Here is a 16,562-nt window from a genome sequence, read left to right as displayed (position 1 = left end):
AGCGGCTGTAGCTCAGTGGGTAGAGCAGGTGACCAGTGACCGCTGGTTCAAACCCCAGCTCCCCTGGGCGGAACTGAGCTACATGCCGAAGTATCCTTGAGCAAGATACTGAACCCCAAAACTGCTCCTGGCGCGCAGTTGGCACCTTGTGTGGCAGCCTCTGCCGTCAGAGGGCCCTGCGATGAGCTGGCGACTCATCCAGGGATATACCCTGGCCTCCGCCCTATGTGAACTGTATTTGGCCCCAGTAACCCGCAACCCGCAATCCCCTGAAAGGGGCGATAAAGCGGCAACATCTCCGCACCTCACGGAAAAGCGGTAGATAATGAACTGAACTGAACAGAAAATTGTCTTAAAAAAAAAAAAGTAATTTGATATCAATACCGATTTTTTAAGTTATAAATATAGTATAAGGGTTGTATTACTAGTAACAACAGTAGCATTACCAAATATACCATTGCAGTTTCTCACTGTGACCACTGGGAGGCAGTAAACACTAATGCGTTTAAATGCACTGGCCTGTTTTTGTGTTGAGACAAAGAGCATGTTTTCATTGACACTGATATTACTAACATTTACATTGCACCGAAGAATGTTAGGTTGCATTGTCTAACTGTGAACACTACAGAACAACAGACGCTATTGTTAACACATTTCTGAGTGCTTCGGCTAGATTTACTGTTAAAGTATTGTCCAGAAGTGTTTTTAATTTTATATTATAATGCATCATGTTTTGTAAGCAGGTGATTTCTTTTGTGTGTAAACTCTTGATTCACAGTGTAACTGTAGCTGTCAAATGAATGTACTGGGGTACAATTTCCAATATTTCCCTCTGAATTGTAGTAAAGTGAAAGTAGCAGAAAATGGAAATACTCAAAATTACATTCATACTGTGCAGTACTTGAGAAGATTTACTTAGTCACATTTTTCTTTTCAAAGCCTGGTGCTCACATTTCACACAATGCAACCTATCAGCTGAGTGACATTGCTGGAGGCAATTTATCAGATTACATGCAGCTTCCTGTGGAGCAACAAAGGGCTTTCTACTTATTTTCTCACATATGCAGTAGTACTCCCCAAGACCTGTAAACGCACTTTAATGTGTAAAATCTGTGGAGGTACCCTTAAATACAAAATCAAATGACAATTTCAGTCAAAATGATATACAATGTTAATGTAGTAGTGTTCAGACGTATTTATCACATGGAAACCAAACACCACATGCTCAAAAACACAAAACAAATTCAGGAGGGATCAACAATCAAACCAAAAACAATGTACCAGGGAGCAATTACAAAATAAGTGAAAAACACTTTCGCTTTTTTTTTTAAATATATGTTTTAAACCTCGTTTAAAAAAAAATAGGGTAATGTATTATGTGAAAGCTTGACAGTGACATCCTTGTTCCACTCATAGTTGCGATTTGTCCGACAGCCCGTGAACGCGTCCGGAGCAGATGAGAACCAATAGCGTGCGACATCCTGCCGAATAGAAAAAAAACGTTCCGCTGAAAACAGAGACGAGGAGCGGAGCGGAGGGTAGAAAGTCACCGGCACCGGGGCCAGCGTCTGCAACAAAGCCTGCCGCAAAAGTGAATGAGAAAGCAAATATCAGCCTCCAGCCACTGAGTGAACAGTTATCAGCCAGCGTGTCGCAGACAAGAAGCGCAGATGGTGAGTGCCCTTTTTCTCGTCTATTTGCTCCGTGTGTGTCTGCAGCCTCCCCTCCCTCCGCCGCTCTCCTCTCTCTTCTTTTTTTTTTGTGAGATGAGGTGAGGTGATGATGTCCGTCCACTGGCTAAAGGTTTAAGCTAACCAGGAGCTGGTTATGGTTGTGTAAGCCACGGCGTGGACGTCGGATGTAAATGTATCGTTCAATCCAATTTAACATTAAAGGAGGTTTTTGTGTTAGATTTGGACGACATTTTTAAACGCCCCGCCTTCGTGTTCCCCCAAAAAACACCGCTATTAGTGAGCTAGCTTGATGGCTAATTATTAACCAACCAACGAGGTGATTTAAACCCAATGAATAACGGCGTTACAGTCATCACATGCTGTCCAAGCTCATGTTAGTAGCCCTGTTTTAAACCGATAAAAAATTAAATTGATCATCCCTCCTTATCAGCCAATTTGTGGTTTTAAGTTACAATTAGTGGCGAGATTTTTTCTGTTTTTTTGTTTTTGCTTGATTAGCAGTTTTCAGCCTAAGCAGATTAACGTGTTTGTCTCTGTTTGTTTTTTGCAGATATATGCTTAAAAATCTGGCCTAATGTAGGGTCCCACCTGCTTAGTGTTACATAAGGGTCTGTAGTAAAGCAAGCATGTACAGACAGTGAGGTGGTCTGTAATAGGGATTTCCAAGTGAGTTAATCCCTCAGACAAACAAAATTAATCAAATATGCACACAAATCAAAGCAGAAAATCCATTTCAAGCTTTTTGAATAAAATGTGTTTACAGTACCCTCTAATAATAATAATAAGGAATTCCCTTATTATTCTCAATGAATATGCTTACATTTACACTTTTATCCTGTTTTTTTTTTCACCCTACTCTTGTACATGGGACAAACCTGTTTTTTTATATCCCCATATACATGCACGATCATAACGGTATTGACATTTCTTACAAGTCTTTATATGCCGCAGTACTTCAGCTAGCATACCCAAGTTTCACAAAGCCGGGATAATGGCTTATCCAGGTTTGAACCCAGGATAAGATGTTTACAGGTGCAGCTTGTAAATGGGATACTCCCGAACAGGGATGCACGATATGGGAAATTTACATTATCAGCTGTTTATTGGTGTCATTGAAATTATTAACGATAGATAGAGATGATAATATGAAGCCAAATTGCTTTCATGAAGTGAACAAGCTCAGCATCTACACACTCTGATTTTTTTTTTTTTAAATGCCTAAACAAACAAAACAAACCACTCTTTGTTTTCATGACTGAATAAACAAACTGACCTTAAAAGACGACACAATTACATACAGTTACTTTGTTTATGTGTGGCGGACCCTGCCACCTTTCAGTTATTGGAATCTGCTGGGGGAAAAAATGAATGTAGTGTATTACTATAAAGCATGGCTAAATGGTCTAACCCATCAACTCAAAAACATATGAATGTCCCCAGACCCCCATTATGGGAACAGAAATGTCCACTTTAGCTTATGAGCTCACCTACAGCTGCTGAGGTTGTGAGCTGAGTAATACCAAATGGATGAGTGACTGGATTAAACCTCTGCATAAATCAGCATTAGATTAAAGCTCTCACACCAGGTGGAAGAAAACATGTGTTTCACTCTTTTTATACAAATTTCTCGCCTGTGTTTGTGTTGTCGAGCAGTTTACAAACTGCTCTGTGGTCTGGTTAAAACCACATTTTAACCATCCAGGGCACCACATTTACAACTGTCTGTCATTATATCCCTGGCATATGGCGACGAGGCTTAAGTAAGTATATGGTCATTTTCATTTCCTGCCACCGTCGGTCGGCTGCCTAACTGTAATTTAAGTCAGAGTTGACAGCACAGATTGACACCCCACTCTGCCGGCTGATTTACGTCAGTATTCTGGTGGATTTGAGAGGCTGTTGTTGCACTTTGACTTGTTTAAAAAAATAAACAAATGATGCGGATTTAGAGTAGACAAAGCACTTTGCACAAAGCTGCAGTGAGGACTAATAACATTTTTTTTTTTTTTTTACCATATGCTCTGCCATCAAACAATTACCATTAACGGCACAAAAACCTGATTTGCTTTGCATGTCAGAAGTGCCATATGTTGGGTGGGGGGGTGTTTTCCTGCTGTCAGATGTGCAGAACAGTATTAATGGGTCGCCAGCAGGTCCAGACGAATGAGCTGAAGGCAAAAAACAGTCAGAGTGATAGTTTTAACTAGCTGCAGTGCATACCTGTCCCTTTTTTCTTTCTCATACCCTGTCATTTTCTTGTTTTATAGGCAGGGTGGTTGTGTAAGCAAAGCATCATAAAGCCCCTTTTTTAGGCCTGAAAAAGGTGTTTCTCAGTCTGATTTTTAAGGGGTTGAAGTGGAGGACTAGTTTTGTATTGTTTTGTGAAACCAGCAAGCCAAATAAGTTGTGTGAAGAAAAAAAACATTATTCTAAAGTCAGTAAACTAATGTGGAATTGCCATGTGCATGCACCACGTAACCATTCCACTGTTTTAAAACAAAATGCATGATTTTGTTTTTATTTTGCCTCTTTTTTCCTTCTCCTCTGGGTCATACAAATCTGACTTGAGACTCTAAATCTGAATTGAAGTTTTCTGGCTTAGACATTGAAGGCAAAGGCGTAACACATTCCATTCACCTTGATTTGCTTAATTTTTTTGTTTTTCTGACATGGTTCACTGCAGTCTAATGAAAATAAGATCTCAGATCGTTGATTTTCACTAATGAGTTCAGCTGCACCACCAATACAACAACAAATCGGTGTCGGCAAGATGTCAAAAGCCAAGATTTTCTCTTTTTTATCGCTCTGCATTATGTGTATGATGATGATTTTTGCAATCATTTGGTGCAGTCCAAACTCCTCACCCATGTCCGTCTAACAGCAGCTCTCTGTCTTTTAAATCTTTGAGTGAGTATTGGCTGTCTTAATTGTCTAAACAACAATGCACTTGCATTGCTTTGCCTCCCCGTGACAGTAGGAGCTGATGTAATGAGGGTTATCTGGTTTGAAAAGACTTGAGGGTAGACTGTTTCAACACTTTTTGTTTAGAGTTCCACATTATCATCAGTCAACAGCAGACCTTTTTTAGTTCTCTCTTAACTGTAACCTATAACCTTATTGTGGGGAAAAAAAGCATCAAACATGCATTTCCCTGTCTCGTGTCTTTCACTTTCCCAAGGTTTAAGTCTGCAGTTAAGGAGCCTCCAGTGTGATGGAAATTTTCTGCGATCGCAGAGCTGACATTTGCATGTGAGATTTTGTTTTGACGACGGGATGGGGCATGTTATCCTGAATTCCAGTCCTGGAGGAGAATTTGCTTGTGAAATGTTCCCCTCTTCTTGACTCTGTGATAACATCTGATCAGTTGTAGCACTTGAGGCTGTTTCTACCATCAGAAGCCGGTGTCGCCTTGCATTGTCAAGTCAACACAGGCTCCAGGTCTTCTTTGACAGGCAATCACTAGTTTTCTCCTTGCAATTTTGAGAAAACATAAACAGACCAGCTGCTTCAGCATGCCAGGACCAACCATTAGTTTTTATGAACATCACCAAGTCGAACACTGGTCAAAAATGAGGGATGTAATACATTATTTTTTTAAGAACAGACATTGTATTTGCCTTTATGGTTTTATTAGTAGTATCAGATTCTATGAATTGAAAATAGTCCTGTGTAGCTTGGTATTTGAAGGATCTCTGACACAGAGGACTTGATTAGTTGTAATTATGCCCTTGGGCAGTGTCTTTTAAAGAAGTAATAAAAGGAAACACTAAGGGCTTTTCAGCACAGTCAGACAGATACTGCAGTGCAGAACTTAAGTTCGTGTGAGCAGTGGTTGCTGACTACTAAATACAAGGGAATAATCAGTATTACTTTCTCTATCTGAAAGGGCAGCCTGCTTCTCAGACATGATGTCTGCATGGCAAAATGTGAGTGTTTCATGTCCTTTACTTTAAAAGGCTCTAGTTCTCCCTTGAGTCAACATTTCAGATTTTTTTTTTAATGGTCTTTAGGTCATCTAGACCTGCAATAATTAGTTGGTTATTCAAATTAGCGGGCCATCAAAAAAATAAGCAACTATTTTGATAATCGATTAATCCTTGAAGTAACTTTTCAAGCAAAATGTCAAAAATCCCTAATTTACACAGTTTTATGTAAGTGTATATTGAATATCTTTGGTTTGTACTGTTAATTGAACAACACATCAGACATTTGAGGACGACATTGTAGGGTTTAGGAAATTGTAAAAAAAAAAGAAAAGAAAAAAAAAAGCATCTGAAGTTGCAGCCCTAATTTCTTCAAGTAAACCAGGTTTTGAGTACTTGTGATACTGAGGCACCTTAGCTACATATTTGCATCAAACCTTAAAAGGTTTTATCTGGACCTTGACAGCCACCCCAGACAGGAAGTGAAAAAACAAGTGCCTGTCAGCTGACTAAAGATGCATTCGATACCCTGTGCCTGCAGACACAGAAAACTGCCCCGTCACTCTCTTGTACTGGAAGCTCGAAAAAGGGAAGAGAAGTAGTGGCTGACCGAACGCCTCAACACGCTCCCAGATGTGATTACTCTGCAGACTGGTGTGGTGAACCTCCATTTGCACTCTGATGGATATTTTCATCAGTTCCTCAGCCAGTCAAGTGTTAAAAGCTCATGTTCAGCAAATACTTACTTTTCCATCACATAAAAAGTTTTTTATTAACCCCAGGCTCCTCGTCTGCATAACTTGTTTTGTCTCTTCATGTTCAGAATTACTGCTGGAAGATTGCTGTCAAGGGGAGTATATATTTTCCCTGCAGCGGCTGTTTTAGTCGTTGGACTAGTGCCATGGCTTGCAGGTCCGCAAAGTGCAATATACAGTAAGATGCTATCTGCATAAAATATTAAACTTAAGACTCATGGGCTGCCGATAGCACTGCACCGGTAAATGTTGTTTGTTATGATTAGCTTACCGTCAAACTGCTTGACAAGCGACAGATGGACTCATTACCACTTTTTTGTTGTGTTTGAAGGATGAGGTTCTTCGTGCTGTCCCGAATGATTAAACAATGATCACATCTCTAAAAATAAGAGATGGGGAGAGTGGGAGCCTTGCTTTGGATTAATGACATAAGACGTTTGTTAACATAGCGCCTGCCTTCCCTTCTAGGGGCCTGTTGGAGTGAGTCGTGCACCACAGTGTGTATTCAGTAATGATCAAGTGTGAAGCGGGTGGGGGGGGGGGGTTGTCTTATTGTGTTGTGTCCATCAGCACTAGAAAGAGAAAAAACGCAGATAGTTCTTCCCATTTAACTTTTTACGAACATATTGACCTTTCACCCCCGTCATATTCTGAAGAGTTGCTGTAACTGTACTAAATGGCTGTGATTTACATCAGCAGATGGCTCTCGTAAACACTGAGATTTAGAAAAGAAGGGTCTGGTTTGTAGTTGTGGCGCCTGTAACAGTGAGGAACTTTCACACATTATTTTGAAATGGCAAGCTCTCTACAGTACATCCTCAAATTCTTGCCCTATTACATCTTTTCCTGATTTTGAAAGAATAAGGCCAAACATGGGGGCCATTTAACTCCCCTATCTATCACATGGGTGGTCTTTGGCCTCAGGGGGTGAAAAGGCGGTGGGATTTGTGACATTAATGGTTTGAATGTTTGCTTTTTCGAGGATCCTCACAAGTGGTTACCCCAAACTTGTGCTTTGGTTTGCAGTTGAAGATACACAGTAGTCCATAACTGATTCCTTATGAAAGGAATCATTTTTTTTAAAGGTGTCGTGGAGGTTTCTTGTATAGAAACATGACTTGTGTTTACATCCAGGTTCTCTGTAATCTGTTGGTGTACATACGTGTGGAATGCCCCTCCTTCTTCACTTGCACAGCTGGTTTTTCTTCAGTATTGAAAATTACCAGTTGTTTACATCAATATTTACGACCTAGCAGTCTTCTTCTTTGCTTCCTTTATTGGAGCATCCATGTTTTTTTGGTATGTTACCGCCACCAACTGTCAGTCAGTAAAATAGTGTGAAACCCATGGCAGAGTGTATACGTAACAGCACCCTCATCCTCAAGCGCCCTTATGTACAAAACAAACCAGTAACAAACATTACTCCATAGTTTCCAGTCTTTATGTTAAGCTAAACTCGCTAGCTAGCTGCTGGCTGTAGCTTCAGTGTGACCAACACATAGGCTTTACTTAGGCGGGCCACCCAGGTATGTTAAGAACCGGCAAAGTGTATTTGGCGACCCATTTCAGCATTTTTTTCAGAAAGGACAACGGCATATGGATCAACTAACTTGTGGACAATCTGCCCCTCCCATGTTCTTACAATCACATATGCTCTGCAGAGAAACACAGAGCGAGCGATTTTTTTTTTTTCTCTTGTATTACTGTAAATGCACAGATTGCTGTGCGACCTCTCTCGTTTAATGTATGCTTATTTGTGCCGTTGTTTCGTGAAAGCAACACATATTTGCCCTAGCAACATGAAAGTGGTGTAGATCTTTTAGCAAACCCACAGCAAGAAAGCCACAAATGTATCTTACAAAATGTATTCCTTTAAATTAATTTAAGGAGAGGGGGGGGGGGGAGCTGGCACTGTCCTCCAAAAAAGCTTGTTGCAACATGAACACAGATACACACACACACACAGGCAGAAATGTGCAGGTGTGTTTAAAGTTTCAGCAAGGACTCTACATACAGCGATTGATGGCCTAAGGCAGGAGTTGAACCTCTGTTGCAAGGAGATTTCACCACTTGTGTGAAAGTGGTCTTTGTTTGGTAAGATACAACTCTCCAGCTGGCTGCTTACACACTGGTATGTCAAATTGCTTCACAGATAAAACACTGTTGTGCATAGCAGAGCTAATTAATTACACTACAAACCCTCTTTATTCCTGTTCACATTGAACACCTTGTTCTGTGCTCATGAAGGCCTTTCATTTACCGCCCCTCCATGTATTTAGTGGTATCTCTTGTCTCCTTACTTAGCTCGGCTAATTTCTGATTTTCATACTTTTGAACAGAGATCATAATTCTCATGTAGTTGGCTCACTCTGATGCTTTCATACAGACCAAGTGATTGTAGGCAGTCATTTATCGGGATGACAGTCAGCTAGGACTTTAGCTGCTGTTGTCCCTGTTGAGACAGAGGAAGCCACATGTGTCATAACAACTTCCTGCCACATTTGAGCTGTTTGGTGACAATTGAGACTCATGTACATATAAGGCAAACGAGACAAGATGGCAGAAGCTAATCTGAAGTCTTCCAGGATGTCTGTGTATGTGTGTGTGTGTTTGGAATGCATGCCTACCCCCTAACATGGTAACTACTTTTGCTGCCCTGTTTTTACTAAAAAGAAAAAAAAAATATTGGCAATTCTGTGCCTTTTACTCAAATCAGTTTTTCCTTTTTTGGCTACATTATTTCACGTCACAAATGAAGCCCATATTGACCTCATTTTCCTGCTTTAGACTTCCAGCCTCCCACTGAGGTAAACTTTCTCTACAAATAGACCGTGAGAACTTTACCCACTTAAACATCAGTTTTCATTCGTGCTAAATAATTGTGAGAAGATCAAAGTCACGTTGGCTCAGCAGCTTCTTCTGCAGCAACAGGAAGTGGTCTAGAGTGCAGCCTGCTAGATAAACCAGCAGTGTGTGAGCTGTCTGCTAGCTAGCAGCAACATGTTTAGTGAGCTCGACAGGAATCAAGGATGAAGAGGAGAAGGCAGACAGTTAGGATCTGATTGCAACTGCAGGAAGCTGCATGGCCTCACTCTAAATGAGCCAATCGTTTCAAAAGCACGCCATCCGGTTCTCATAAGTGCAGACAACACCCTTGCAATTCCGCGCAATGAGATGTTTGGTGGTGCATTAAGGTGAAAGGGTCAAAAATAGAATGCAAATTACGATTTATGCTGTTTGAAAGAGGGCCGGTCTAATCATTCCAGATAAAATGACAAGTGACGTACAGATAAAGAAGAGCTACAAGAACATATACCGTCTAAATTTGTCAACTACTGCCATGTTGTTTAGACTGTTGTAGCCATGACTTTTATATCTCTAGCTGCATTGTGTTGGGAGCAATGTTGCACATCAGTGAGCAGGACCTCCTTTGTCAGTATTAACTGTGTCCTTAATACACACAGAAAGGTTTCTACTGGCCACACAGTGACATGTTTTCAAATTAGGATGACTGAGCACGAAGTTCCAATAATTGAATTACCCCATACCGATATTTTGAATGGAAATAGTCTTCTGAATGGCAAGTTAAACACTATAAATACAGTCTACATACATATATATATAATATAAATATATGTATATATAATTGTAATGTGACGGATGATTGTATAAGAATAGATGGCCTGTATTTCAGCTATTTTTCTGAAAGCCCACTTGCAGTTCCTGTACGACGTACTTTAGTCATTGGTCAGTAATACAGTTTTTGATTTCAACTCGGATCAGCAGGTCACCATTTTTTCTATGAAGGAGATGGATACACATACGTCATGCTGTCACTTCCAACACTGCTGCAGACTCTTGAAAGGTTATTTTGCTTACAAAGCAGGACATTTTGAAAGTTAAAGAGTTATAGACCTGCAAAAATGAAGATCAGCATTTGCCTCCCATGCCAAAGTTCTCCTTCTCTTTGCAGCTCTGGTAGCAGCCCCTGAAACCCCCCTCCACCTCCACCTCCACCACTTCCTCCAGCTCCAGCCAAACGGCCTTACATAACAGGGTTTTAGCAAAGTCTGCAGTGGACTTTTCCCTTGCCTAAACAGAGGCTGCCCTTCTTCCCTGCACACTGGCTTTTCCATGGCAGTTACTGTGTACATGCCTGAATGTCTCTCTGTCTGTTTATTATCCGCTTGAACTACCTGTTAGCCCTGCTTAAAGATGTGGCCGTGCTTGTTGCTGCCGGAGACTGGCTGTAATACTCGAGAGGGCACATACGGTCATTACTACTGCGTAACTTGTTCCAGCTTTTGGTCATGCAAGCTTTTCTCCTTCGTAACCTTCTGAGCGCCTAGGGGGAAGTTTTTCAATTCCTCTTGTCACCGTGAATCAAACTGTAATTACCTTACTAAAACATCAACACCCTCAGAGCAATATGTGGTCAGAGAATTAAAGAATAAACCCACGATTGTGCAGGATTATAGGGTTGAGTGTAAGAAAGGCCTCATTACATGCATGGACTACACAGTCAAGTCAGTCATTTTTAAGATGAAGACTAGCGGGAAAAGCGTAAGTCATGTTTTTCCACTGAGAGTTCTATCATTTGAAAGAGATTTCATTTGTAGTTTCTCAACTGGAAGGCCGGTTCTGAGCTGTTCTGCTATGTTGAGGGCAGCCCCATGCAGAGCGTCCCTCAGCTCACATGGCCAGACAGAAGGCACCTGATCCTCTCCCAGGGGTGCAAAGAGACAGATGGAGCAAATAGAAAGAGGAGGGAGAGAAAGAGGGATCAGATTGACAATACTAACACACTGGTAAAGGTAATAAGAGGACAGTGAAAAAGACATATGTGTTTATTCTTCCGTACATGTGACGTTCTGATGCGAGGACAGGTATCTTCTGTTGATTTCACCAAATATTTGTTTTTGCACTTAACCACATAATAGTCTTTACACACATTTAAATGCATTTATTCAAATGTTAAGTTTGTTCTTCTTTGCTTATACAGGACACCAGGAGCACCACTGAAGAGAAACCTGTCCAGCGATCCAAGGTAAATAAGCATCAGCTGTCTTTTCGGTCTCATCCCTTTTTCACGGTTCTCTGTTCTCCTGTTTGCATTACTCTTGCTCCATTTCACTTCCATCAGCCTTTGATCTCAGAGGAGAGCAAAGGAAGTCTTTCCTGCATTTTGTGTCTTTTTGTAAATGCTAGCTTTCATCTCACTATGAATCAAGGTCTGTTTATGTGTCTGGTAGTAAACCTGTATACTTATGTGCTCAGTCCTTCAGCTTTAAGACCCAAAAGGAAGTGTGTTCATCATGTGAGAAGACGGTCTACCCGATGGAGAGATTGGTTGCCAACAACCTGGTCTTCCATTCAACATGCTTCTGCTGCAAGCACTGCAACGCCAAACTCAGGTAACCATATATAGTTTACTGTAAGGGAGTGTGATCTGACCAAAAACACAAATATCGCAGTTCCACAATCTAAATTGCGTTCTTTGCCCCGTGGACTATAGTTACACCTGAAATAACCTTAAGTTCTCTGTTTGTACCATTAAAACACAAGATTGTCTTTAAAGATAATTCTTTTTTGGCACCGGCTCTGCATCCTCCATGTTCCTAGCTACAACCAAAGTTCTTTTAGGCAAGTCTTGCCACTTGGCAGCCATCTTGGCAATGCCCCTGGGCAGTTATTTTGGGCTAACAAGACCAGGCCCCTATGTAAATGAATGTGGAGAGAGCCATAACCTCACTTTCAACGGTCACTGGGATATTACAACTACATGTAAACTGTAGAGTCACCAGTCAAATATGATTTTAAAAAATTGCTTAAACGTTTGATGACTTTGCCCTCAATAAGCTGTAAACCACTTCTTCCCCCACAGGTTATACTGTTACTACGCAGCAGTGTCATGACGCCAACTGTGCTTAGTCCAGAATAAATGCGGGTTTAATGTCTTATGTCTGAATGACCTCACCTTCCTTGGTAATCCTGTGCAGTAGCGTGGAGCGTGAAGTCCGTCTGCAGCCTCACCAAATCGGTTTAAACTGTTATGAATCTCGGCCGTGCGCTCGTGTTTGACGGTACAGTGTCTTTTTATAGGGTGAATGGTGTCTCCGTCACAGCCACTCCGCCCACCTATCACTTGTTTCTGCATGTTGTAACTTCAGTGAGAGGATACAATCAAAGCGTCACATACATGTTAACTTCAAGATACAAGTTTTCAACACGTGACATTGTTATGACTTGATGGGTTTTTGTTTGAAGTTAGCTCCTACATTACGTCACAACAGTGGTGTTGCACTCTGGGGGGCCCCAAAGCGCACAAATTGCAAATTTCTACATAATGTTGCTTTAAGTGGTTTGTCTCCTCTCATATAAACTCGCAGCTATAACTCGCATTTCTTTGTTTACAATACCTCATCCAAGGAAAGCCATGTTAAGTAATTTGCCCGATTAGCATAGGCATCTAGTTGGCTACACTACTGGTTTGTTCACATAGTGCAAATACTCTTGTCAGCGAGGATGTGTGAGGTTTGGAAACCATAGTAAGAGGACATGAAATACTGCAATGTCTTTGTTCCGCCTGACAATTAGTCTGTGGACACCTTCATGATCTATCACGATCTAAAATTGTCAGATCACCCACCCCTATTTGTACAGTTTCCTGTGTGTTTACATGACTCTTCTTCTGACTCCTTTGGTTTTATTGTAACTGTTTATTTCTTCTCTTTTGGCAGCCTTGGCACCTTTGCAGCTCTTCAAGGTGAATTCTACTGTAAACCCCACTTTCAGCAGCTGTTCAAAAGCAAAGGCAACTATGACGAGGGCTTCGGACGCAAACAGCACAAAGAGCTCTGGGCCTCCAAGGAGCCAGATAATATAACAAAGACGGCATAATCATGTCTGCCTGTGTCCCATCCCTTCCCAACCCTGCCTCTTCCTTTTCCTCCTCCTAACACCTCCAATACATCACGATGAACACGTGCCTCATATGCTGGGGCACTGTTAAATCACCCACGCATTCACTTGCTTTTTAAATGCCATCAGAACAGATACATGCACAAACAGCTAGGAAATGACTGGCCAGTCATAATCATACCACTTCGAAATCAATTTTGGGGATATATTTTGGGTTTGATTTTATTGTATTTTCTTAACTTTATTTTCCTGTTTGGAATTGGTAGTTGATTGTGACCAAAAGCCTTCTCCAGTATGGGGAGTATAATAATAAAATCACTTTTATTTTGGTGTTTTTATTCTTTTTAATAATTTGCACCCTTTTCTTTGAACAAGTAACTGTATGCTCAGGCAAACATATCAGAGGGGTTACAGAGCATCCATGTTTTGCAGTAGAGCATACACTCAGGTCAATTTTCACCCAAGGATTTTTAAAAGATAATACTTACATACTTTCACTGATTTCAACAAAACACAACTCAAAATAATAGTCCTCAGTATTGTGACTTTGCTGTCAGTTTGTCAGGTTTCATATATTTGAGGAACAAACAGGGTACAGAGTACTGTAAAATAACCGCACACATCAGCAACAGCTCACCTCTCGTCTTTTAATTTTTGTTTGTGGCTTCATCCCATGGTTCGTTCTTATTTTATTGACCACTCTGAGTCTTATCCTTGCATGTTGGGATGACTGGGTCTTAATAGCCTTATCTTATGACTGTATCGATCTTTTGTGTTGTGAATGATTTTGTTTGTTTCATTGATGCATAGGAAGTTCGTTTTTAGAAGCACTTGAGTTCGGATTTGATTGATGTCATGGCATAAGTTGATCTTTCTCTGAGCTTTTATGGTTGAAATTTAAATGGAATTCTCAGATTGTGTTTTCTATACTATCTGTACATAGAGCTGTACTTGTGATTAGTGAACATTCCCCACCATACTGTACTCTCCTTGTGCACATATGACCACACATGATCACCAGACAAGGTGTTGATAATCACAGGGAAACTGAGGCCTCGTTCTAAAACATCCGTCTCTCCGTCATGAAACATTTCAAGCGGGGCTGTAAACGTTTGAGTAAATCGATTACAAATGCGTTTCTGTGTCACAAATGAGGATGTTGAAGGACGGAGCCTAAGCCTTGCAGGAAATCACACAGTTTTGTTCCTCCGTCATTTCACGCTTGTCAGTTGTTGGCGTCTTGTGATGATTTTCCCTTGCTGTATTTGTATTTGTTCGTGTAAATGGACGGTTTTTATGGGGACGTTGACAGATCCAATTCAGTCACAGTGTCTTGAACATCCATCATTATTTGTTCTCCCCCCACCCCCATTCCCATCCAGTAAGCGTGGACAGGTTTCCCTTTTAGATAAATGCCTTCCTGTTCTCATCTCCTGTCTTATTAGCTAAATACATCTTAGCGTTTGGACCTATTTCTTGATATTGAATTTACAGTAGGTGTCTGATTGAGGGTTTGTCACAGTATTGGTCCCCTGATGTGCTCCTGCATGCTGCATGCTAGACCCAGTGCAGAGCACCCCCTGCTGTGGAAAGTGTGACTTGCTTCTAGTGTGAAAGGAAGAAAAAAAAAAGATGCCCGTGAACTCAACATTTAGCCTTTTATTCAAAGTTTTGGAATACGTTGCCTCAGCCTGCAGTGCAGTTGCACTCCAGCCACTTTTTATCTTATTTAATTCCAACACCTAAGAGAAATTAACCCAGTTAGACAAGATTTTCACCTATTTTTTCATTCTACGCAAGAATGAGTCGAAAGCCATTCAAATATCTCATTGTAGAAAATCTCTGAATACTGCTGAGACTTGAATGACACTTGAATGACACAAAATACTTTCTGTGACTGAAGGTTTACTGTGAATTTGAGCATGCTGTGCAGAATAGAAAGAAACTCAAACAGATTGATATTTGCTAGTTTTTCTGAAGAGAAGCCTTAGAAATAAATAGCTGACCTTTATTGCTGTTTTAAACAAAACTTTGAGTGCACAGATCTTTACAAAGAAATCTCCTGATCATGCCTTTTCAAAATCAGACCTATTTTCTCTCGAGCCCCCTCTTAAACATAGGATTATTTCACTCAACCAGCAGCCATTTTTCCTATCTAACCACTTTTTATCCACATGTAATGTATAATAATTCTAATTCTACTGTGTGTGTGTGACAATGTATATTTTATATTTTCCCTTTTTCATTTTACAACGGTCCTCTGGATCCCTGAGAATGCTTTAAAATCAAGAGTATTGTATCTAGAAATGCTGTCTATGTCACTCTCTGTTAGCAGTTCGCCAAGGTACAACTGCAGAATCTGTGAATTGCAACTTTTAGGTGTAACAGAGCAGACAAGGTACACTTTACACTGGTGCCAAGTGGCTCAGGTGAATGATTGCAGTGTAACGTGTTAAATGTTAAACCTGTGAGTCATTTCATTTTTGTGCTAAACTTGATGTGGACTTACTTTTCAATGCTGTTGTCATCTAGACATTTTAAATGTATGCATCCTTGAAAATGTATTCTGTGTTACAGACTTGACCTGTGGATTGAGGTGGCCTTACAGCAAAAGAACGCTTGGACTGTGTGTATGCAGTCTTTCTCCTCTATTCTCCCTTCTCTCTATTGCTTAGTTGTGGTATGAAAGTGTAACATTTTAAAATGTAAGCGCCCCCTTTCTACGCCAATATACACAATCATTTTGTGCATTTTCTTTCTTGTTTTTATTTTTATTTTTTACATGCTTTTGGAGAAAAAATAAAATGCTGGTGTTGATTTAATGGAGTGATTTCCGTGTGTTTATTCATGTTAAGATATCCAAGTCCTTGAGTTTCCTGTAGATTAATGACTAAATGCCCTAAGGATATCAATATTTTTGATTAACATATGGCTAAATTACTATCAATTTATGAGGTAGGGATGTTTCCAAAACTGATAACTGTTAAAACATGAACAAATCTCTAAATACTCTGGCCTGTCATGATGGCGTGACGTTTTTGCGACGTAAGCTTTTGCACCAGATTCCCAGATCGTAAGACTTGAAGAAGTACTCAGACTATTTAAGTAGAATGAAAATACCACAATTTGAAAATAGCCTTTAAGTTCTGCATTTGAAAATTTACTTAAAAATATCAAAAGTGAAATGACTGATATTTCTCAATGTTATAAATATACAGTATATATTATATTAGTAGATTATTCATTTTAATATTATAAACTGATCTCAT

General features: G+C 40.3%; 1 protein-coding gene across 1 annotated transcript; it reads left to right on the top strand.

Moving 5' to 3' along the window:
- Positions 1-1,487: 1,487 nt before the first annotated feature.
- Positions 1,488-16,115, top strand: limd2 (LIM domain containing 2). The gene is made up of 4 exons (XM_073495172.1): positions 1,488-1,673; positions 11,375-11,419; positions 11,650-11,786; positions 13,113-16,115. Exons 1-4 carry the CDS (start codon positions 1,671-1,673, stop codon positions 13,270-13,272), a joined length of 345 nt encoding a protein of 114 aa, XP_073351273.1. The 5' UTR covers positions 1,488-1,670; the 3' UTR covers positions 13,273-16,115.
- Positions 16,116-16,562: the final 447 nt, after the last annotated feature.

The sequence above is a fragment of the Pagrus major genome, chromosome 23 (genome assembly GCF_040436345.1).
Source record: "Pagrus major chromosome 23, Pma_NU_1.0".
Taxonomy (NCBI): domain Eukaryota; kingdom Metazoa; phylum Chordata; class Actinopteri; order Spariformes; family Sparidae; genus Pagrus; species Pagrus major.
Note: the sequence above shows the minus strand (reverse complement) of the source record. Positions and strands in the feature narration are given on the sequence as shown.

Bases quoted from the DNA above. Each gene is read 5' to 3' on its own strand.
- limd2 (XM_073495172.1), top strand. The intron at 11,420-11,649 runs GTAAATAAGCAT...TTATGTGCTCAG, and splicing joins AACCTGTCCAGCGATCCAAG to TCCTTCAGCTTTAAGACCCA. The intron at 11,787-13,112 runs GTAACCATATAT...CTCTTTTGGCAG, and splicing joins CACTGCAACGCCAAACTCAG to CCTTGGCACCTTTGCAGCTC.